We start from the raw sequence: 24,921 nt of genomic DNA on the forward strand, positions 1-24,921 counted from the left end.
GATAAGCCTAGTGTGGTAGCACATAACTTTAATCCCAGCATTCAGGAGGCAGAGGCCAGCCTGGTCTACAAAGTAAGTTCTGGGACAGCCAGGGCTGTTACACAGAGAAACCCTGTCTCGAAAAAATAAATAAATAAATAAATAAATAAATAAATAAATAAATAAATAAATAAATAGGATTAGCTGGGTGTGTGTGTGTGTAGGGAGTGGGAGTTCACGCTTTTTCAGGAGGCAGGGGTCTCTACAGAGAGGCTGGTTGTCCTGGAACTCATTAGATAAGTCAGGCTAGTCTTCAACTCATAGATCTGCCAGCCTCTGGTTCCCAGGTGCTTGGATTAAAGGCATGTGCCCACAAATTTGCTCCCATCACTCAGGAGGCAGAGATGCAAAGATCTTTGCATTCAATGCCAGCCTGACCTACACAGCCAGTTCCAAGGCTACACAGTGAACCCTGGTTCAAATGAAAAGATAAAAAGAATAAATGTTAAGGCTTTCTTGAGGTTGGTTATTTTGATTTTTTTGACTGTTTTGTTTGGTTTTTGTTCAGTGCTGGGGATCCCACCCAGGACCTCATGAATGCTAAGAAAAACTTCCTTTTCTCTTTTGCACAATAGCAGGGAATTTCTGAACACAGCGGCAAATACTTACACAAGAAATGAGCTCATAGGGGTTGGGGATTTAGCTCAGTGGTAGAGCGCTTGACTAGCAAGCACAAGGTCCTGGGTTCGGTCCTCAGCTCCGAGAAAAAAAAAAAAAAAGAGCTCATAAAGAAATGAGCAATTGTGCCATGGAGTTCATCACCTAAATTGTCCTGATAAAAACTACCCTTACGGGGCTGGGGATTTAGCTCAGTGGTAGAGCGCTTACCTAGGAAGCGCAAGGCCCTGGGTTCGGTCCCCAGTTCCGAAAAAAAGAACCAAAAAAAAAAAAAAAAAAACTACCCTTACGGGGGCTGGAGAGATGGCTCAGTGGTTAAGAGCACTGACTGTTCTTCCAGAGGTCCTGAGTTCAAATCCCAGCAACCACATGGTGGCTCACAGCCACCTGTAATGGGATCTGATGCCCTCTTCTGGTGTGTCTGAAGACAGCAGCAGTGTACTCATATACATTAAATAAATAAATCTTTAAAAAAAAAAAAACTACCATTACTAATTCAACTGAATTGCTGGCAGGAAAGCATGTGTACTAAAGTTACTTTCACATAATACTACTAAAGATTATATAGGGGCTGGAGAGATGGCTTATCAGTTAAGGGCACTGGCTGCTGTTCCCAAGGTCCTGAGTTCAATTCCCAGCAACAACATGGTGGCTCAAAAACATCTGTAATGGGATCTGATGCCTTCCTCTGGTATGCAGGTGTGTATGCAGATAAAGCATTCATATATATAAAATAAATTAAGCCTTTAAAAATTATATAACAGTAAATTATAACTAACAAACATTACAATTCAGGGGCTGGAGAGATGGTTCAGTGGTTAAGAGCACTGACTGCGGGGTTGGGGATTTAACTCAGTGGTAGAGCGCTTGCCTAGGAAGCGCAAGGCCCTGGGTTCGGTCCCCAGCTCCGAAAAAAAGAACCAAAAAAAAAAAAAAAAAAAAAAAAAAGCAAAAAGCACTGACTGCTCTTCCAGAGGTCCTGAGTTCAATTCCCAGCAACCACATGGTGGCTCACAACCATCTGAAATAAAGTCTGATAGCCTTTTCTTGTGTGTCTGAAGATAGCTACAGTGTATCCATATACATTAAATAAAAAGTCTTTAAAAAAAATTACAATTCAAATTCACATTTATGATATTTATGTGCTTCCCACTAAGCTAAGGACAGACACCTTATATTCCCATTTTGTGTTTGTTTGGGGTTTGTTTGTTTATTTGTTTGTTTGTTTGAATTGTTCATGTTATGTATGTGACTACACTATTACTCTCTTCACACACACCAGAAGAGGGCATCAGATCCCATTACAGATGGTTGTGAGTCATCATACAGTTATGTGAGTTGAACTCAGGGCGGAAGAGTAGTCAGTGATCTTAACTGCTGAGTCATCTCTCCAGCCCCTGCATTCCCATTTTAAATGCACACATATAAGTCTTGTGGGGTCCTAAGAAACGTTTCAGTAGCTAGGAGCACTTGCTGTTCAACCAGGACTCAGGTTCAGTCAGTCCTTAGCACTCACATGCTGGTTATTCATATCCTATAACAACACCCTTTACTGGCCTCTGTGAGGATCAGACACCCATATGGTGTACATACATACATATGTACTACATTCACTCAGGCAAGAGCCAGATGCTGACACTTATCCTTTCACTTTTATATACACGCTTGTGTGTGCACATACACACATGCACATACTTACAAATGCTTTCTGTTCATGTCATCCTGAAGAACCCAGACCCCCATGAGTGCTTTGTAATCGCCCTATCACTGAGATCTGCTCCAGACCAGAAAAGATTCTTTTCCTTCTTTTTTGTGGTACTGAGGTTAAACATAAGACTTTACATATCAGATAGATGTACTGCCTGTGAGCTAGGTCTTCAGTTTGAGAATGTTTCTTAAGTTTTTGGAAACTAAATTTCATGTAGCCTACCTAGGTTGGTCAAAGTTAAAGGTGACTTATCTGTGGCTCTTCTCTCAAGTACTGTGACTACAGATATGTTACCAAGTCTGGCTCAGAATACTTTTTCTTTTTCTTCTCTTCCCTCCTTCTCTTGTTTGTTTGTTTGTTTGAACTGGGCATGATGGCTCACAACTTTAATCCCAGCACTCAAAAGGCTGAGGGAGATTTCTGCAAATCCAGGCTAGACACAGCAAGTTCTAGGACAGTCAGGGCTACACAGAGAAAGTCTGTTTTAAAAACAAAGTGAAACAAAACTTATTTTATGCTTGAGGCTTAAAGAATCTAGAAGAGGGCATTTGATTCCATAGTGTTACCACCAGTTGTGAGCCTGGGATTTAAAGTGCTATTAACAGCTGAGTCATTTCTTTAGTACATGTAATATACAAAAATACATATATATGTACATAAATACATACCTATATATGTACATTCATTCTTTCATACAAACAGACACATGGATATTTATGTATATGACTATTTTGCCTGGATGTATGCCTTGTGCCAACAGAGGTAAAAAAGAAAAAAGAGGGGGCATTGGCTCCTCTGGAACTGGAGTTATAGACAGTTGTGAGCCAACATATGAGTTGTCCTCTGCAGAACAAGTGTTCTTAACCACAGAGCCATTTCTCAAGAATGAGCCATCTCTCCAGTCACCAAAAAATAAATCTTTAAAGTAAATCTAAGTAGACACAACTACATAGCAAGTATAAACACGTTTGTATATTATTTTCTCATTTCTCTGAGAGAGGATCATACTACTTCTATGTTGCCCAGAGTGGCTTCAAATTCTCAACCCTCCTGCCTTGGCAACTTGAGTGTCAAGAGTATACATGAGCTACAATGTTTGTCTTACAAACTTACTTTAAACTTTAGCAAAATGTTTTAAAGGTCAGTTAGGTATGATACATGCCGACACACCCAGCACCCTACAGGCTAAAGAGAAGCTGAGTTAGAGGCTAACCTAGGCTACACAAGCACTCAGGAAAACTAATCTTCAACGTGGAAGAATAAGGCTAAGTGCTTGGCACAAAGCCTACCTAGCACACATGGTCCTGTGTGTATAGGTACAGGAAAATGTGATCAAACAAAAGTTATTATTCCACATGGTTTCTGTACCTCAATGATAAAAATATCATTATGTACTTCTTAACTGTTTAAAAATTAAATGTAAGGGGTTGGGGATTTAGCTCAGTGGTAGAGTGCTTGCCTAGCAAGTGCAAGGCCCTGGGTTCGGTCCCTAGCACAGGGGGAAAAAAAAAAATTAAATGTATGGGGCTGGAGAGATGAGGTGAAGAGGTGAAGAGCATTCTCTGCTCTACCTAAGTCCTGAGTTCAATTCCCAGCAAACACATGGTGGCTCACAACCATCTGTAATGAGATTTGGTGCCCTCTTCTGGCATGCAGGTGTACATGCAGGCAGAATGCTGTATACATAAAAAAAAATTAAGGGTTGGGGATTTAGCTTAGTGGTAGAGCGCTTGCCTAGCAAGCGCAAGGCCCTGGGTTCGGTCCCCAGCTCCGAAAAAAAAAAAAAGAAAAAAAAAAAAAAAAATTAAAAGAGGGCTGGAGAGATGGCTCAGTGGTTAAGAGCAGTGGCTGCTCTTCCAGAGGTCCTGAGTTCAAATCCCAGCAACCACATGGTGGCTCACAACCATCTGTAATGGGATCTGATGCCCTCTTCTGGTGTGTCTGAAGACAGCTACAGTGTATTTATATATAATAAATAAATCTTTAAAAAAAATTAAAAGAAAAAATTAAATGTATGATGTAGCTGGACATGGCGGTGCACACCTTTAATCCCAACACTTGGGAGGCAGAGGCATGCTGACCTCTGTAAGCTGAGTCCAGCCTGGTGTACAGAGCAACTTGTAGGACAGCCAGAGCTACATAATGAGACCCTATCTCAAAAAAACAAACCAAACAAAATACACAAAAACGCCAGGAAGTTAAATGTACATTATACTCTATATAAACTGCTTAACACAGTGTTGGTTATAACTACTATGAAATATTCTGGGCTGGGGATTTAGCTCAGTGGTAGAGAGCTTACCTAGGAAGCGCAAGGCCCTGGGTTCGGTCCCCAGCTCCGAAAAAAAAAAAAGAAATATTCTGAGGCTTAGAGAGTCTGAGGCAAGAGGACCCTCATTTTAAGGCTAGCCTTAACAATGCAGTGAGAACATTTGAAAAAAAGAAAATTGGGCTGGAGAGATGGCTCAGTGGTTAAGAGCACTGACTGCTCTTCCAGAGGTCCTGAGTTCAATTCCCAGCAACCACATGGTGACTCACAACCATCTGTAAAGAGATCCGATGCCCTCTTCTGGTGTGTCTGAAGACAACTACAGTGTACTTATATATAATAAATGAATAAATCTTTAAAAAAAAAAAAAAAGAACTTTAAGTTCAAACAAAAACCTGACATGGATGTTTACAGCAGTTTGAATCATAACCGCCAAAATTTGGAAGCAAGCAAAACATTCCAGTAAGTGAATAAATTGTAGCGTATGGAGAAAGCAGGTATTTTTTGTTTGAGACAGGATCTCACTATGCAGCCTTGGCTGGACCTTGCTGTGTAGACCAGACTGGCACAACTCACAGAAATTCACCTACCTCTGCCTTCCAAGTACTGGGATTAAGAGCCTGTACCACCACTTTAGGCTGGAATATTATTCAGTGCTAAAAGGAAACATGTTATTAAACTACAAAAAGGTATGGAAAATTTCCAGTGTATACTTCTACAGTAACAAGAGCCATTTGGGAGGAAAACTGTATACTGTATGATTCCAATTGTGACATTTTAGAAAAGGCCAAACTGTGGGCACTGGGCTTGAGAGATGGCTCACCATAACAGCTCAACCATACTGCTTATCCAGAGAACAATTCCCAACACCACATCATGTGGCCCACACTACTTTAACGTAGGATATCTACCGATCCCACACCCCTGGGCCACTGTGGGCACTCATAATCATATGCACGAAGAGAGAGACACATACATAGAATTAAAAATATTAAAAATAAAACAACCTATAGGCACAGTAGGCTGTCAGGAGATAGATGGGGATGGACAGGTAGAGTAGACATGGCTTTAGGGTAGGAATCATTCCATGTGGTTCTACAATGGTGGACGCTTGTCATCATTCATCTGTCAAAACCCACACATAGAACACCAAGACTGAAGCATAGACAGACAGACGTTAGATGACAATCTTGCAGAGGAAACTCATCAACTGGAACCACCAATCCCACTCCGGTACAGCATGCTGACATTAGGGGAAGCTGTTGAGTGCGCAGGAACAGTGATTATTCAGGACTCTCTGTATTTTCTTCTCAGTTCTGCTGTTAACCTAACATAGCTCTAAAACTAAAGCTATGCTAATAGTGAAATAAGGTAGCCATCTAACTTAAAAAGCAGGATTTGGCTCTTCAATATAGTCTGCAGGAGTCAGGTTACACATAACATTACCCATTCCTCAAGAGAACAACAGGACAAATAAGCATCATGCTATTCTCCAAACTCACTACACTCAGAAATAATAAATCAAAAAAGTAAATGAAGAAAAAAAAAAAAAAGACAGGTGGTGCTGGTGCATGGTGCACACCTTTAATGCCAGCACTCAGAAGGCAGAGGCAGGTGGATCTCAGAGTTTAAGGCCAGCCTGGACTATAGAGAAGCCCAGTCTCTAAATAAATAAATAAATAAATAAATAAATAAATAAATAAATAAATAAATGATGAAGCTGGAGGTTGTTAAATGTTAAGTGTTCAAGGCCAGCCTTGGCTATAGTGCATCCCTTTCTCAAAAAGCAAAATGAAACAAAATAAAAACTCTCTAAAAATGAAGTAGTTAAGACAGTGGTGGAGTGCATGAGGAGTCTATCCCTGGTAGTCCATCCTGTGCCCAGCTTCTCCACACAAAAGTCTAAAAATCTAACAAAAGAAGCTGACTGAATATTTCTATATATATATATCAGTATAGATGAAATTCAGGGCCTTGCACCTGTTACACAAGTATTCTACCACTGAACTACACACCAGCCATTAATATTTGCTTTTTCTAAGCATTATTTTCTGGGGGGTGGATATCACAACACATTATGTCACCTTCCACCATATGGGTTCAGGAGCTCTGACAGGTCATGAGGCTGGGAGGCTGGCAGAGTGCCTTTTCCCCTTCTCAGTCTTCCCACCATAAGGGCCAGATGAATTTTCAAAATAATGACATTAAGTCGACTTCAAAGGTGACTAGTGTTATTTATCTATATACATGATTATATGACAGAACATATATTAACAGAAGTTAGACAAGGACTTACAATCATGTAAAGAACCATTACTTTGTCAGGTTTAACAACTTGTTCTGGGGCTGGAGAGATGGCTCAGTGGTTAAGAGCACCGACTGCTCTTCCAGAAGTCCTGAGTTCAATTCCCAGCAACCACATGGTGGCTCACAACCATCTGTAAAGAGATCCGATGCCCTCTTCTGGTGTATCTGAAGACAGCTACAGTGTACTTATATATAATAAATGAATAAATCTTAAAAAAAAAAAAAAAAAAAAAAAAAAAAAAAAAAAAAAAAAAAAAACAACTTGTTCTGATTATGTATTTTGGCAATGTCCTTTTATTACATTAAATATATGCACACTTCCATAAACACATATTCAAATACACAACTGTATTTCAAGAACACCGTAATTTGGGTCAAGCTTATATAGATAAGCCAAAGTGATGCTGGTAAATCTGAACTCTGCACTAAAGCTTGGAATAGTCACACTTCACCAGGGGAGTCCTTTCCCACACTCTAATGCTGCAAGCAGCTTATCTGAAGGACGCACTCAGGAAAAGGCCAGCATAAAACTTTCCAATGATCCTTTTCTACGAGGCTTTACTCTGTCTATTAATGATAAATTAAAAGACTGGTTACCTGTCAGGACCTGAGTTCAGGCACTCGCATTTTTGAGTTTTTCGTATTTTCCTTGCAGACGCTGATGACAACACTAACCCTGCCCTGTGTAGGGAGGTACACTCCTTGCACTGGCTTAAGTGCTAGTATTTCACCAACCCTTGAAGTGCAGAACAGTAAAAAAAGAGTTTTCAGCCGTTTTTGCTGAGTAAGATCTCAGTTGTTTTAAATTAACTATGCGTAAAAGACAGTGCCTTAGAGTATAATGGTCTCTCAGGAGTAATGCACACATACCACAAGAAAACCTTTTTTTAACCTATTAAAAACGTACATTGCAACAACTTCATGGCTTCAAATACTTCTCTGGTTGGTTTTACTTTAAAGCATCAAACTTTAGTGGCTCCTAATATCTAAATCAATCTTTTTCTATTTTTTACCCCCACCCAGGGTCTCATTGTGTACTCCTGGCTGAACTGGAACTGGAACTGACTATATAGACCAGTTTGTCTCAAAATATGAGATTCACCTTCCTCTGCTTCTAGAGAGCAAGAATTAAAGGTATGGGCCACCATGCCTGGCTCAATCAATCTTGCAGAAAGCAATCAATATAAGTATTAATGGGTATTTGATGTGATTAGTTAGGTTAAAATGTTCCCTGTTACCAGCAAATAGCTCTGGAAAGAGCTGGATCAAATTTATAACTATTTGTTTCTAAAGAAACAACAAACCATACTTTCCTATAATGTAAAAATCATTAAATGTTACTAGATCCAAGTATAAAATTAATTTTGTGTGTTGTGTGCATGTGTGCCTGTGTGTGTGGGGGGGGGGGGTGTATAGAGGCTACATCCATCACTGTACCTTATGCAAACCTTAAAATAGCAAATCAATAAAATTACCCTTTTGTGACTTCCGTCCTAATATACCAGATGAGCTCCCCCATGACTGGGTTTCTCTTGGTACCACAGGAGAAAAGGATTGAGAAATGTGCCTTAGCTACTTCTAGAGGAAAACTGTGTGGTTTCTGTTTTTCCGAGACAGGGTTTCTCTGTGTAGCCCAAGCTGTCCTAGAACTCATTCTGTAGACCAGGTTAGCCTCCAACTCTGAGATTCACCTGCCTCTGCCTCCCACGCACTGGGAGTAAAGGCGTGGGCCACCACTGCCACGTGGAAAAGATTTTAAGTCTGTAAAAATGGCAATGTTTTATCAGAGTCTCTCTATTGATCCTACTCCTTAAGGAAGAAGTGACCTGCTGCCTAAATGGTGACCACTCACTCCTCAGGTTGCTCCAGTGCAGGTCACTCAGCTGCACACACGCCAGACCCTGTAAAGCCTCTGCCTTTCCTGCAGTTTGCTTAGGAAGTGTTTGGGGGTTTTGTTTGGTTGAATTTTTTTTTTTTAAGATTTGTTTTATGTATATGGGTACACTGTCACTGTCTTCAGGCATCAGATTCCACTAAAGATAGTTATAAGCCACCAATGCTGGGAATTGAACTCAGGACTTCTAGAACAGTCAGTGTTCTTAACCATTGAACCATCTCTCCAGCCCCTTGTTCTTGTTTTTTAAGTGAGTTAAGATGCCTACTGAAGGCGCATGTTTAATTTACTAGATTCCCTATCTATACTGGATACCACATTAACAGTTAAAAACCCTACAGTGACAGGGCTGGAGATATGGATCAGTGGTTAAGAGCAATAGCTGCTTTTCCAGAGGACCCAGGTTCAATTCCTAGCACCCACATGGCAGCTCATATCTGTCTGTACCTCCAGTTCCAGAGGATCAGACACCGTCACGCAAACATATGCAGGGAAAACACCAATACACATGGAATTAAAGAGAAAGAATGATGATTCTGGGTCTTTGTATCTTCCATAGCACAAAGTACAGGGTCTATTCCTGTTTCTCAAGTGTTTCCACTTTCCTCAGAAGTGAAGAGATTGATCATCCTCTTATTTGCCAGGCAATCTTTCAAAAGGCTGCACTCACTCAAGTCTACTTGAAGAATGTTTTTCTCAAGTTAAAATGTAGCAAGCAGTTTGACTTCATAAACTACTGAGCATAAGCTAACTGTAGCAATAGTCTGGGCAACCAGTGTTACCTCATCTTTCTACTATAAGATGTCTTAAGAAAAAGTCATGACACAAATGCTAGACCTTAAAATAAATTTGTATGCCTCATTTCAACATAATGTAAAACAGAAGTATAAAAAATAGAAACTAAGAAAAATATTGGTAATTTAATCTATGTCAAATGAGATTTTCTACAACTAACCAATAAAATAGCAAGGAATGGCAAGGTAAACACAAAAGTAAAAAGAAGTTGGACTCCATTCAGTGTCTGTGGGATAACATCTGAACCTCAAACCTATTCCACCCTTACTGACACTACAAATTTATAACAGTTCTCATTTTAAAGATGCTAAGAGAGTCTCCACACAAAATACATCGTGGTTCTTTTAACATTCTCACAACTAACACCATCATCCAACTTCTAACCTTAACATCTGGCCTCATGAAGTATTTTTTCCAATAATAAGTAAGACTTACTATCTCAAGGTTCAAGGTAGTGAAGTGTTTTTAAGAAAAATACATATAGGGTTGGGGATTTAGCTCAGTGGTAGAGCGCTTGCCTAACAAGCACAAGGCCCTGGGTTCAGTCCCCAACTCCGAAAAAAAAAAAGAAAAAAAAAAAAAGATAAAGACCAAGAAAAATACATATAAAACTAAGCTTCTTTAATGAAACTTTCATGTTCAAAGTACTTAATTTAAAAAATAATTCATCAGCTTTGTTATGTTATATATTCATCTTACATTTATAAAATGTGATTTCCTAGGATAACTACATAAGTTGTTTCAAGGAGAATTTAAGTTTCGAGAATTTAAATTCTGACATTTATCTCAGAATACACTTAGATAATACTATTCAAATAGTCCCATAAACAACTAACTTACTTTCTTTGCTTTGTTTCATAGTTTTTTTGAGATAGTCTCACATGTACACCAAGTTGGTCAGAAACAGATCGTCCTTTTGCCTCAGTCTCCAAATCCTGGACTTACAGGGATGTACCACCGTGCCCAGCACAATTTACAACAAGCAGTATTGAAGTTTCATTCCAAAAGCCAGTCAGTCAGACTCTGTCTGTCTTTCTCACATACCAGATAAAAACAGAAAACAGTTCTTACCTTCATCTCCTTCTGGCGCATATGAAGCTGTAATAATGTCAATATCAGCACAATTCATCACAATCTGATTGGTTGCCTGCCTTACCTAAGAAAAGAAAAAACAGCTATTATCAGAAATAGCACAAAAATACATTCACCTTCAACCTAGGATAATGTTTTATGTAATTTTGTAAACCTAGATTGATTATTTATACAATGTAAAAATCAGTGAGTTGTTTTAATACTTCAAAACAGCTCACATTTTCTAAATTATATTAAAAACAATAATAATATGCTTATATTTTTCATACTAGTTAAACATCTGAACAATATATAAAATCTTCTCCACCTAAATCTTTATATAAAAATTTTTCATTTTATATTGGGGATTGGACAGATAGCTCAGCCACTAAGAGCAGAAGGGTGGAATTCAATTCCCAACATCCCATCCACATCCAGGAGTCTCACTACTGTCTATAACCTCAGCTGCTGGGGGATCTGTCTCTGGCCTCTGTGGACATGTATGGGTACATGCACGCATACCCATAATACAACACACACACACACACACACACACACACACACACACACACTAAAAATCTAAAAAAATAAAATATAAGAAAGAATGCTTTTTAAAACACAATATAGCATAAAACCTCCTGTCCCACCTGGGAATCCTTTGTCCAGCGTATGCAGACTATATATTCTACTTACAACCGGTCACTTAGAAATCCAAGTTATCAGATTGACTGCAGACAAATGCTTATGTTTAAGTAATACTTATTTTATGTCCTTAACAAATGACACAAAGATACAAAAATAATATAAAACACTAATGATAGAAGAACAAACTGGGCATGGTGGCACATGTCCTTAATCTCAGCACTCAGGAGGCATAAGTTCAAGACCAACCTAGTCTACAGAATGACTTCCAGAATAGCTAGGCTACACAGAGAAACTCTGACTCAAAGAAAAGAAAAAAATAAGGATGGGGGTAAGGAGTAGTTCTTTTACTGTGTGGCAACACTTAAGATACGGAGGAAAGACAAAATATGCCTTCACATTTCAGGGACCCATTAGAGGTCTTGGACTTCATCTCCTCAGGACAGCGGGGGACTGCAGAATGAACAGAATAAAACTGCCTCCCACTCTTTCCATTTTCTAAAGATAACTACCACCTTAGTGCTACTGTCCATCTTTCCTATATATGTTCAAACATACAAGAATCTACAAAATGTTCTTTACATTTTACACAATAGTATCAAGGGTATGTACAACTTTTCCCAACTAACTTTACTAATTTAGCAGTATGTAATAGATGTACACCTAACTTCCTTATATCAATGTGTATTCACATCGATGGATTTGTTTATTTAAAGTTAGGACGTCACTCTACAGTTCTTGCTATCCTGGAACTCACAGAAATTAACCTGCTTCAGCCTCCACTGGGATTAAAGGTATTCGCTACCACACCTGGCATGATCGTACTAATTTGAACTCCTCTATAGTGTTCCATCCCATAAATAAAGCAGTTATTTACCCAAACACTTCGCTCATTTTATACATGCACTTTTTTTTTTTTCAGAGAAAACCCTAACAGCTGTCTTTCTGGACCACGGGATATACATCTCAGCAATACCAATACTTGGCAAATCCCTCCAGAGTGACTCCAACTGACGCCCCACTGTACGAAGAACAGAGAAATGCAGTGCCTTCTAAAGCACTTTAAAATGTCTAACACTCTGGTGTCATTCTACGGTTTAAATTATAATCTCCTGAATTACTAACACTGATTATTACATAGCTTGTTTTTCCCCCGAGAGTTTGTTTAAACTACTCTTATCCCTTAAGAACATACAAGGTCCTTAGTTCAAGATCCAACACACACACACACACACACACACACACACACACACACACACACACACACACACACACAAACACTTATTTAAAAAATTCTTATAGGGCTGGAGAGATGGCTCAGCGGTTAAGAGCACCCGACTGCTCTTCCAGAGGTCATGAGTTCAATTCCCAGCAACCACATGGTGGCTCACAACCATCTGTAAAGAGATCCGATGCCCTCTTCTGGTGTATCTGAAGACAGCTACAGTGTACTTATATATATATAATAAATAAAATAAATCTTTTAAAAAAATTCTTATAAATCTTCCTATTTCAAAACAAAAACTGCCACCTAATTTAACTTCTTTTTAAAAATGGCAATATTCCTTCCCATTGTATTTTATCAGAACATCCAACCAGTTCCTAAAACCTTTACACCCAACTGGTCATGGACAATAAACCTTTTGCCTACTCATAAACTCAATTTAAAAAGGAGGGTGGGAGCCAGGAATGGTGGGGCATGCCTGTGATCCCAGTACCGAGGACAGATAGATAGATAGGAGGCTATGAGTTCAAGACCTACCAGGGTCACATAACAATACCTTGTCTCAAAAAAACCAAAATGATGGCAGGCAATGGCTCTGTGGGTAAAAGCCCCTGCTGTCAACCCTGACAAACAATCTGACCCCCAGGACCTCTATACACACTACAGCATCCCCAAACCCTCCCCCAACAAATAACAAAAGCAATTTTTTTAGAAAAAGAAATTCAAAGGAAAGGAAACTGGAGACTGCTCCAGAGAGAGAAATGACTACTTTTCAAAGTTTGAAGCTATGCCAATAGAACAACTGGTTTAGTTGCCAATCTTAATCCAACAAACAGGCGAATGTTTGTTGTCCATCAACACATATAGTCTGTTTGCATGGCAGCCAAGCATCTGATTTATCAATGTCAACATGCCTGAACCACATTACATTTGCAAATCACATTTAGCTAATTACTACTATAACCACCTTGAAGGTACTTAAAATGTTTACTTTGGAAAGCTGTATACAACATCAAATTACCAGTATTTTTCATTCTTCCTATGTTTAGGGAAAACACACCTGTTTATGCTAACAAATCAAGCTATTTGTTACTTAACATCGTCTTCCTCTTTTCAGGATACTGACACTTTTTGTAAGAGTAAAAGAAGTCAGAGGAACAAAAATATGTACCTTAAAAATAGAACTCCATTAAACCTTTTAAATGTCAGTCAATATTTTTTATATCTTATTAGAAATGCATTTTAAAAGGCAACCAAACACAGGATAATCTATAGAAAGTGACTAAGTTAGCATTTACTGCCTGGTAAGTAGTAACCACTTAAAAGATATGGTGTACATATGTGTACACACACACACACACACACACACACACACACACACACACACACACCAGATTAATTGCATTCTCACATGATTTAAAAAGCAACATTTACCTAACAGTTTATAAAGTAACTAATCAGTATATGATTTAAAATTTTAAGAACTTGGGGTTGGGAATTTAGCTCAGTGGTAGAGCGCTTGCCTAGCAAGCGCAAGGCCCTGGGTTCAGTCCCCAACTCCGAAAAAAAAAAAAAATTTTTTTTAAGAACTCTGTGCTGTATTGTGTAGTTTTTGAGGTATCAGCACAAATGTTCAAGCAAAGAAAGATAATTTACAATAAGCATTTGAACATAAGCATGTGTGCCGATTACAAGAAAATATAAAGTCATCCTTCCAGCAGTAGCAAGGACCTAACAATGTAGCATGTTTCTCATATTGACACCATCTTGTTAGTAAATGCCGCCTGTGCTCTGCTATAAAAACGTCAGATACGTGACTTGACTCCCAGCACTTGGGAAGCAGAGACAGACAGATCTACCCTGGTCAGCAGAGCAAATTCCAGGGCAGCCAGCACTACACAGAGAAACCCAATCTTGAAGAAAAAAAGAAAGGAACGAAGGAAGAAAGGGAGGGAGGGAGGGAGGGAGGGAAGGAGGATAAAACAATAAGACAAAACAAAAAAAATCAAGAGAGCTGGAGAAATGACTCAGAGGTAAAAAGTATTTGTTGTTCTTGGAGAGGACTTGGTTTGGGTTTCCAGTATTCACCACCATTCATAACTCTCGCTCCAGGGGATCTGATGCCCTCTCTTGAGCTCCAAGGGCCACATGTGTTCACATATATACACGCAGTAAAATACTCGCAAATATAAAATAAGTAAGTCAAAATGATAAAAATGAGAAACAGGCATTAATTCAAATAAATTTCCACTAAAACTGTCAATTGCTAAGTTTAAAAAGTGAAATGGTGGTGGTGGCGGCATATACCTTCAATCCTAGCACTGAGGAGACAGAGGCAGTCAAATCTTTGCTGAGTTCAAGGTCAGCCTGGTCTACAGAGCAGGTTCCAGGACTACACAGAGAAACCCTGTATGGGGAGGTGAGGGCTGCGGGGTTGGGGGGAATCAACAACAAGTGAAATGCTTAAGTTGGCCTATAAATTGTGCTGATAAGCAGCTCACTTTAATGCCATAGAAGAGTAGAATGTCACATCTTTGTTTCAGCTCCAGGATAAAGTCTTTGGACTTCTATACAGACTGTACTTCAAATGAACCACATAAAAATGGCTGTACTAGGGGCTGGAGAGATGGCTCAGCGGTTAAGAGCACCCGACTACTCTTCCAGAGGTCCTGAGTTCAATTCCCAGCAACCACATGGTGGCTCACAACCATCTGTAAAGAGATCTGATGCCCTCTTCTGGTGTATCTGAAGACAGCTACAGTGTACTTATATATAATAAATGAATAAGGGGTTGGGGATTTAGCTCAGTGGTAGAGCGCTTGCCTAGCAACCGCAAGGGGGTTTGGTCCCCAGCTCCGAAAAATAGAAAAATAGAAATAAATGAATAAATCTTTAAATTAAAAAAAAAGGGGGCTGGGGATTTAGCTCAGTGGTAGAGCGCTTACCTAGGAAGCGCAAGGCCCTGGGTTCGGGCCCCAGCTCCGAAAAAAAGAACCAAAAAAAAAAAAAAAAAAAAAAAAAATGGCTGTACTAAAAGCAGCATGGACCTCGGAAACAATTCTACAATGGAAGATCCCCAGGCAATACAGAGGTAGGGAGCCAATGAGCCTTCTCTGCAATGAAGTAACATGCTACATCTCCAGGCCTTACTGTGCTGGAAGGATGACGTCATACTGTGTTGTAACCACATACATAATAAATACATCTTGCATTTACTACAGTAAGACTCAATAAGGGTTGGGGATTTAGCTCAGTGGTAGAGCACTTAAGCACAAGGCCTTGGGTTTGGTCCTCAGTTCTAAAAAGAGGGGGAAAAAATAATAATAATAAAAAAATGGGTTCAGTCCCCAGCTCCGAAAAAAAGAAAAAAAAAAAAAAAAAAGACTCAATAGATTTTTTTTTCCTGATTGACAAATCCAGATTAAAAAAAGCCCAGTGTTGTAACTACATGTAAATGTATAATGATTTGGAAGCCTGAGATACTTTCCCTAATAAGTGACTCCACTGTTAAAACTTTGTAATGGGGGGCTGGAGAGATGGCTCAGTGGTTAAGAGCATTGACTGCTCTTCCAGAGGTCCTGAGTTCAATTCCCAGCAACCACATGGTGGCTCACAACCATCTGTAATGAGATCTGATGCCCTCTTCTGGTGCATCTGAAGACAACTGCAGTGTACTTACATATAATAAATAAATAAATCTTTAAAAAAAAAACAAAAACTTTGTAATGGTTGTTGTGTTGGTGGAACAGAACTATAATTTCTCAAGTCAATGAGAAGCAAATAATCAAGTCAATTGGAACTGAGCTAAATTTCCTTACAAGGAGATGCTGAAAAGAGAAAAGTGAAGGAAAAACCAACTGAGTACTCAGAGTACCAACTGAGCATGTGGGTGTGCATGTGTGTGTGTGTGTGTGTATGTGTCTGCCTGTCTGTCTGTCTGCCTGCCCTTCCCACCTCCCCCTCCCTAAACAGAGTTTCTCTGTGTAGCTTTGACTGTCCTGGAACTCATTCTGAAGACAAGGATAACCTCAAACTCAGAGGTCTGGCTGACTCTGCCTCCCAAGTGCTGAGATTAAAGGCATGCGTCTCCATTGCCTGGCATCTTTTTTTTTTTTTTTTTAAAGACGGTATGTTTTGTGGCTTTTTGTGGTTTAGGCTGGCCTCAAACTCTCACTATGGTAACCCAGGGGCTGGAACTTAAGAACCACCTGATTCTACCTTCAAAGAGTTAGGATTATATGCATGCACATATGTATGTATGTATGTATGTACGTATATAGCTTTGCTGGGCATGGTAGCACACCTTTACTCCCAGCACATGAGAGGCAGACAGGCACCTCAAAACAACAATCAATCAATCAATCAATCAATCAATCAATAAATAGGTTTGGATACACAGTTTATTGGCATTTATATTTTGTGACCACTTGTAAACATGACAAAGTTAAAACTGTGTGTATCTGTATTATGCACCCATCTCTAGGAGGGTAGCAGGAGTTAAAGCATGGTAGCCATGAAAATGAATTTCAGTGGTATTCATCATTATTCTCTTCCCCCATTTTAAGACAGGGTATATAGCTCTAGCTGGCCTGGAACTTTTTTTTTTCTTTCTTTCTTTCTTTTTTTTTTTTAATTAACTCGAGTATTTCTTATTTACAATTCGAGTGTTATTCCCTTTCCCGGTTTCCGGGCCAACATCCCCCCAACCCCTCCCCCTCCCCTTCTTTATGGGTGTTCCCCTCCCCATCCTCCCCCCATAGCCACCCTCCCCCCAACAATCACATTCACTGGGGATTCAGTCTTAGCAGGACCCAGGGCTTACCCTTACACTGGTGATCTTACTAGGATATTCATTGCTACCTATGAGGTTGGAGGCCAGGGTCAGTCCATGTATAGTCTTTAGGTAGTGGCTTAGTCCCTGGAAGCTCTGGTTGCTTGGCATTGTTGTTCATATGGGGTCTCTAGCCCCTTCAAGCTCTTCCAGTTCTTTCTCTGATTCCTTCAACGGGGGTCCTGTTCTCAGTTCAGTGGTTTGCTGCTGGCATTCGCCTCTGTATTTGCTGTATTCTGGCTGTGTCTCTCAAGAGGCCTGGAACTTTTTTTTTTTTTTTTTGGTTCTTTTTTTCGGAGCTGGGGACCGAACCCAGGGCCTTGCGCTTCCTAGGCAAGCGCTCTACCACTGAGCTAAATCCCCAACCCCGGCCTGGAACTTTTTAAGTGGACCAACCAGGATAGCAGTGAGTTCAGAATCTGCCTCTGCCTCCCAAATGCCAGGATTAGAGGTGTGTACCAATACCCAGCCTTCTTTTTGGGGAGTATGAGGGTTCAGGGGGGGCAAGGTTTCATGAAAGGTGATGAACTCACTATGCAAAGACAACCTTAAACTTTTGGATCCTCTGCCTTACCTTCCAAGCATGAAGATCCCAGGCAGATGGCACTCACTACCCCAGGGTGCTGGGGATCAAACCCAGGACTCTGCACTAAGGCACTCATCAACTGAGTTGCAACCCCAGGCCCTATCTGTGACTTTTTCCCAAAAAAGATAGTATAAAAGTCTGATGCAACGAGGCAAATATTAAATCTAAGTAAGTTATTTTCTGTATTTCTAAAACATTTCCTGATTCAAAATAAAAATAAAAACAGATTACAAATGACCAAATAAATCAAAACCACACGTTCATAAGGTGTTCAAAAGTAAATCTCAAAATCTGGGGTGCTGAACTCAATAACAAAACAACTATCAGAAGGCTTGGTTCCTTGCCGCTGACTCACAGATAGATTAGAATAGATCTACTTTACAATAAAAACAGGCTCATTTATGTAGCAAAGTTCAAAGAAGCTTCATAGATAACTTGCTACTCAGACTACATTTATCCCAGCTGTATTAGACATTGATAATCTAGAACCAGGAAGTTAAACAAAAAGGAAAAAAAAGGCTCCAACACCAGAGTTCCACAATAGATAATATGAGTCCGTACAATAAAGCTTATACAGTTTACTCTGAAGCAAAGCCATCCAGCTCGCACTTAGAAATTGGTTTCTTTTGACTCTTACATTACCTCTCCAGCTCACTGTTCAGTAAACAGAGGAGAGGCCGTGTGGAGTGGGCAGTGTGACAAGACACAATTCACAACAGAAAGCAATGTGCCTGGGGGCAAGGAGCCCACAGCCAACTTCGAAGGACAGGTACTGAGTTAGTGAACTATAGAGTGTAGTTTGAGGTAACTTCTTCACGTATTCTAACATCAATGGCAGACATTCAGAATGAGCCAGTATTTCAAAAAAGAAAAAGAAGCCTAGAGAATTATAAAGCTTAAACATTTCCACCCAAATTGGGTGAATGCTTTTAAAAGTTTAAATGTTTCAACGGTAAGTTTGATTTACATGGAAAATTCACTACAGAAGTCAATGTCAGGTGGCCTCAGACAAAAGCTTCATAAATAAAAATTCCATTTTGAGAGAGTGATGATGCTGGGTCTCTGCACTAAGTTCGTGCACAGCCTAAATGCTGACCATGAACTCTACCACCCAGCTGTGGTTTGCTTGCTTTTGCTCTTTATCTCTCCCTTTATCTTTCTTTTGTGTGTCAGTCTGTCTGTCTGTCTGTCTCTGTATTTCAAGACAAGGTCTCACTAGGCAGGCCTGGCCGATTTGGAACTGGCCTTGAACTTGTGGTAATTAATCCTCCTGCCCTCTAAGGGCTAAAGTTACAAGCATAAGCCACCAGGCCCAGTTTAAAACCTTCTATTTCTTATTTTATAGATACATTTTTAAAAAGCTGTGAGTATTCCTTGTTACCCATCTTCTAAATTTTATTTGCTAGGCTTGCACACAAGTCTCCGAAACACATTCTTACCATTAAGCTACACCCTAAACACCTCAAATTTAAGACCAATTAATGAGCTAACATGCTATCTATAGCATATTATTAATCTTGCTGTTTTTAAAGTAATTAAAAACTGTCAAACCATGATTCCTGAGAAAATATGAAAATATGGGCATAAATTTTCTTAACACAGGGCTAACAAAAACAATCACTTAGATGGTACGCTTTTAGCTGCCTAACCACCCAATTTCTGTTACCCTCCTCTACTGCCAATGCAGTCATCTGCAACATGGATTATTTTGTTGGTAGAGCCCAGAAACTGGCAAGTATAACCTGATTTCTAGACTTTATGGATGAAGTTGGTTTCTCTGAGACAGAGCGTTTTCACAGGAGTGTCCAACTCCTGTCCTAGTCACTCTAGCGAAGGCTGCAGTCACACTCACGGAAGCCTAGTACCCAATTAATTCACCCTCAATAATGGCAGATCAGATTTTGAAATCTCTCAAGCATCTACAGATCCAAACCATCAAATATAAAAGTGAAAATGAAATGAATTATAAGCCTAAAAGTCTCTCCAGCCCCACAAAACACTTGCAGAGCCTGCTGAAGCTGGGCATAGTGGCTCATGCTCACAAGCCTAGCACTCCGAAGGCAGAAGGACTGATGAACCTTTGAAGGTGGCCAGGAATATGCGGCTGAGTTCCAAGTCAGCCATGGAGTATAAAACCCCATTTCGAAAACCTGCTGAATTAGAATAGCCATCTATGGGTTGGGCGACAGTTGGCAGGCCTTTAATCTCAGCACTCAGGAGACAGGTGGATCATGAGTTCAAGGTCAGCCTGATCTAGTGAGTGAGTGGTAGGACAGCCAGGGCTACATAGAGAAAAAAAAACCTTGTCTCAGAAAAACAAAAACAAATAAAAAAGAAAAGTCATCTATGTAAAAAGACAATGTTTAGGGGTTGGGGATTTAGCTCAGTGGTAGAGCACTTGCCTAGCAAGCGCAAGGCCCTGAGTTCGGTCCCCAGCTCTGAAAAAAAGAAAAGGAAAATAAAAAAGGACAATGTTTTACATTCACCTTTCAGGAGTCCGGCACCTAAGGCCAGGTTAAAAATCCACCAAGTTTCTAATCTATAACCTGTACAAATACTCTGCCATAAAATTTTGCAACTAAAACTAAGGTGACCAACTATGCAACTTTCAATAGTAATATGATATCAATTACTAAGTGACTTAATGCCATTAACCCATCTAAACTTTAGAATATCTTTAATACCAACTATGTAACATTCAATACTCCGTGTAATATATCAGTTGCTAAGAAAGTAACTTAATGTTATTAACCCATCTAGAATTTAGAATATTTTTAATTTACACAACGATACCACCTAATGCCACAATTCCAACATACAGTATCAATTCCCAGGTCCAGTTGCTTTAACTACCATTAATTCTTTTACACTTGCAAAGGGGCAACTAGCCACTTAGCTTGAAAAGAATTTCTGGGAAAACATTTTTTTCATTTTTGAAGGTCAGAAAGATGTCTCAGTGGGTAAAGGCATTTGCTGCCAAGACTCTTGACTTAAGTTCAATCCCAGAGCCAACATGGAGGAAACATAGAACCTACTCCTGAAAATTGTCCAATGACCTCTATAGAAAAGCGTGCTGCAGCATTCATGTGTGCACACCCACACAGACATGTGCACTCACAGTTGAACACACAAAGGAGGGAAGTGTTTTGTTAATGCTTTGTAAAGTCTATTCTTTCAAAAAGATCCAGTTATTTCCTTGTATCAGATTCACAAATCAGCCAGACATGATGGTGTGTGCCTAGAACCCAAGATGCTCTGGAAGCTGAGGTGTGAGATGTGAGTCCTGCTGCTAGGTAACATACAACTTTGTGCATCCTCATGGCAGAAACCAATATTTCTGTCTTTTTTTTTTGGTTTTGTTCAAGGCAGATTTCTCTGTGTAACCCTGACCGGGAAATCACTCTGTAGACCAGGCTGGCCTCAAACTCAGAGATCTGCCTGCCTCTGCCTCCTTGAGTGCTGGGATTAAAGGCATGGCCCCCAATTTGTTTTCAACTCTTTAGAGAAGTAGGGAGAGGTAAAAGTGATTACTATGGAGACCAAGCAGTCTGAATTAGAACCCGAGATCCCACAGTGAAAGGGTAAGAGACAGTTGTCCTCTGACCATACATGCCACAGTTCCCACGCACGCCAACCCACTCACACACAAACACATTTTTAAAGGGGTGGGGGAAGCATGTTGCTGCTTGTCGTTCTAACATTTCAATAAACCTCAATAACCAGTAAGCAAATCTGTAGTACTTTTTCCTCAATGTCATCTCTCAGTGTGCACACCTTCCAGATTTATCAACTCCAGTCAGCTTTTTTAACCTTAATCTTTTCTCGGAATTCAAATTCATTCAAGCCTAGGCCCTTCTTGAAAAGGTCACAAGGCACTCTCCCGTTAACAGCGATGCTGACAGCATCTATGGCCAGCAAAGCCAATGTTCCAAATCTAACAGCAAATTCTGTGCTTTTACATCGATTTTCAAACTTGAGTATCATACTTTCTTGGCTTCCAAATCATTCTAGTACTTGTCTACGGTTCTCTCATTTCATTGCAACACACACCCTCATCTTTTAGGTTGAGGCCTACTGGCCTGGCTTCCTCCACCACTCCTGTTCCCCAACCCCTAGCTGGGGTAGGAAAAGAAACGGAACCAATTATATTTACACCATTTGTGTCACAGATAGCTATCAAACAGCTCCCAATTTTCATTTCCGACTTCATGTAACGAATTATACACCGTGGTTATTTATGGTAACTCTTTGGGACCTTTGCGAGCCATCTATAAGGATGGTCTCCGAAATCAAACAATACTGCCAGATAATGCTTCGGGAGGAGGGAGGAGCGTATGATTCACCAAAAAAACTGCAAAGAAGAGTAATGGAATATTTTCACCAGTAGCAGGCTAAGACTGAGAGTTTTCTTTCAGAAGAGGCGACTGCTAAACAACCACCACTGAAGAAATAAATCCACCAGTTTCACAGGTTTCCAGAGCAAGGCAGATAGGAGAAGCGGAGCTGGGGTCCTCCGCAGCTTCTCAGGAGGTTAGGGGAGAACAAAGTCACTGCTGCACTGTCATTTGAGGGGAAGGGGGAGGGGGCGGATCATCCTGGAAACCCGGCCCCTGGGCAGGATCAGGCCGAGAGAACTCGGTGAGGCTGCCTGGGATTAACATTCTCGTTCCACTCCCCACCCCCCTTCTAGACTCTCCCCACCTCGCCCTCAAGTGCCAGATGACCGCCCCTTCCAATCTATCCCCCGCGGGGTGAAGGGACGACCAGGAAGGAACGCAGTCCGCAGGGTTGCCACCAAGCAGGCAGTCCTAGCCCCTTCTAGTTCCCCACCCCCCACCCAGCTTCTCCCGGAGCTCGGCCCGGAAGGCGGGGACCAGGGGCGCTGCACACAGGTGTGCTGGCCCCTGAGGGGCGCACCGCCCGCAGCCTGCAGGCTCCCGCAGCGCGGAACCCGCCGGGCCGGGGCTCAGCACGCCAGTCCCGAGGGGCGCGCCGCACCCGCCTCTCGCTGGGTCCCGCGGCCCACGCGCCCAGCCCGCCCCGGCCTCCAGCCCAGCCCGCGGGCGCGGCCTAACTGCTCGCCCGCCCGCTGCTTGCCCCCGGCGCCCGAGGGTCGCCGTACCTGGGCGGCGGCCTCCAGCTTGCCCTCGAAGGTGAAGTCCAGCAAATCGGGCTTGAGGCAGAGGCTGTAGTTGATGGGCGACACCTCGGTGGGCAGCCGCTCGAAGGGCCGCTTCTCCGGCATCGCGGCGAGGCCCAGGCTGTGGAGGCGGCGGCGGCGGCTAGAGGAGCGGCTGAGGAGGAGAAGGAGGGGAGGAGGCGGAGAGCCGAGGAGGAGCAGGCGGCGAGCGAGGGAGGGGACGGCGGCTGCCAGCCACATTCACCGGGCGCGGGCGACCGCCTGCCGAGAGCCACCGGGGAGGCTGGGGCGGGGGACAGACCCAGCGGGCGCCTGGGCCGGGCGGGCGGCGGTGCGGGCGGGCTGGCTGCCTACGGGGAAGGGGGCGGAGGGGAGGACAGGGGAGGAGGGCGGGGAGGGAGGCGGCGGCGGCTGCGTGCGCGGCCCCGCGGGGCGGGCGCGCCCCCGCCGAGGGCGCGCGCCGAGGCGGGGCGGGGCGGCGAGGGCGCGGCCAGCAGACGGGAAGGCGCGAGGCGGCTCTTGGCGCTGCACCTGTCGGCCTGTGACAGGAAAGAGCCATGAAGGGCGTGGAGGAGCTCCTGAGGTGCTATGGAAAATGGAAGCCTACCCAGCCGTCAAATCGGCCAGGGTGACTTGTGGAAACAACCATTCTACCTCAGCGGTGTGATGCTGACCTGAGGCTCTTTTCTACTAAATAGCCAGTTGAAAGGATGATCTGAAAACAGTTCTACCAGAAACTGTTTCGTTACCCAAGTCGCTCCAACCAGTGAAATCGAATCCTTTAGGAGAGTGATTTCAAACATTTGAAAGACTGGATCCCACCATTTAATGTCTAAAACAAGATGCTTCATTGCTGGGCATGGAGGCTGAGGCAGGAGGATCGTCCTGGGCCAGCCTGGACCCCAGGATGAGTTCCAGGATAGTCTGGGCACAGTAAAATTTTGATTCAAAAACAAAGATGATACTAATAATCAAATATATGCTTCCGGATTCCTACCTTCTTGTGGTTCTAGACATTGAACTCAGAGCTTCCACACAGGCTAGGCAAGCAGGTTGCCACAGAGCCACACCCCAAGCCCTTGGTTTAGTTTCTGCTTTTTGCCAATTGTGACTTTTTTAAAAGTGTCCTTCCTAACTGTGGCTCTCTCCATTCTGCAGTTATCTCTCTAATTAAGACCTATGTTGGGGGTTGGGGATTTAGCTCAGTGGTAGAGCGCTTGCCTAGCAAGCACAAGGCCCTGGGTTCGGTCCCCAGCTCCGAAAAAAAGAACAAAAAAAAAAAAAAAAAAAAAAGACCTATGTTGGGGGTTGGGGATTTAGCTCAGTGGTAGAGCGCTTGCCTAGCAAGCACAAGGCCCTGGGTTCGGTCCCCAGCTGCGGAAAAAAAAAAAGAAAAGAAAAGAAAAAAGAAAAGACCTATGTTTAAACCAAGGCAAAAAAAGTGTTTATTCCTAAAAGCATATTTCTTCATAGAAACTTGTAAGGTGGAACCAAAGCTTAATTTTCAAAACTCAGTGAAGAATTTTAAACTAAACAAGCACTGTCCTATGAACATTACACTGTGAGCTGCTAGGCAGAATTAAAACTACAGAAGTTATTGCTTCTCATCTCTTTAACCCAATATATCCTGAAGATTATAATTTCATCGTATAATGAATTTTAAAAGTGTTAATGAGGGGCTTGGCAGTGGTGATACAGGCCTCTGGAGGCAGGGGGAAGCAGATCTCTGTGAGTTGGAGGCCAGCCTGCTCTACATAGTGAGTTCTAGGACAGCTAGGGCAACACAGAGAAACCTT

General features: G+C 41.7%; 1 protein-coding gene across 2 annotated transcripts in view; it reads right to left on the minus strand.

Annotated features, from left to right (window-relative positions):
• The window catches only part of Npepps (aminopeptidase puromycin sensitive), an 82,495-nt gene extending 59,028 nt beyond the window's left edge, over positions 1 to 23,467 (minus strand). Inside the window, exons 1-2 of one of the 2 annotated variants that reach the window (NM_080395.1) lie at positions 23,108 to 23,467; positions 10,702 to 10,786 (exon numbers count right to left, since the gene is read on the minus strand). In NM_080395.1, the coding sequence (NP_536320.1) occupies positions 10,702 to 10,786; positions 23,108 to 23,365 (343 nt within the window). In that variant the 5' untranslated portion in view covers positions 23,366 to 23,467. Of the gene's footprint in view, positions 1 to 7,538; positions 7,678 to 10,701; positions 10,787 to 23,107 lie in introns of those variants that run through there. The other variant, XM_017597478.2, reaches the window with a different exon arrangement.
• Positions 23,468 to 24,921: the final 1,454 nt, after the last annotated feature.

The sequence above is a fragment of the Rattus norvegicus genome, chromosome 10 (genome assembly GCF_036323735.1).
Source record: "Rattus norvegicus strain BN/NHsdMcwi chromosome 10, GRCr8, whole genome shotgun sequence".
Taxonomy (NCBI): Eukaryota; Metazoa; Chordata; class Mammalia; order Rodentia; family Muridae; genus Rattus; species Rattus norvegicus.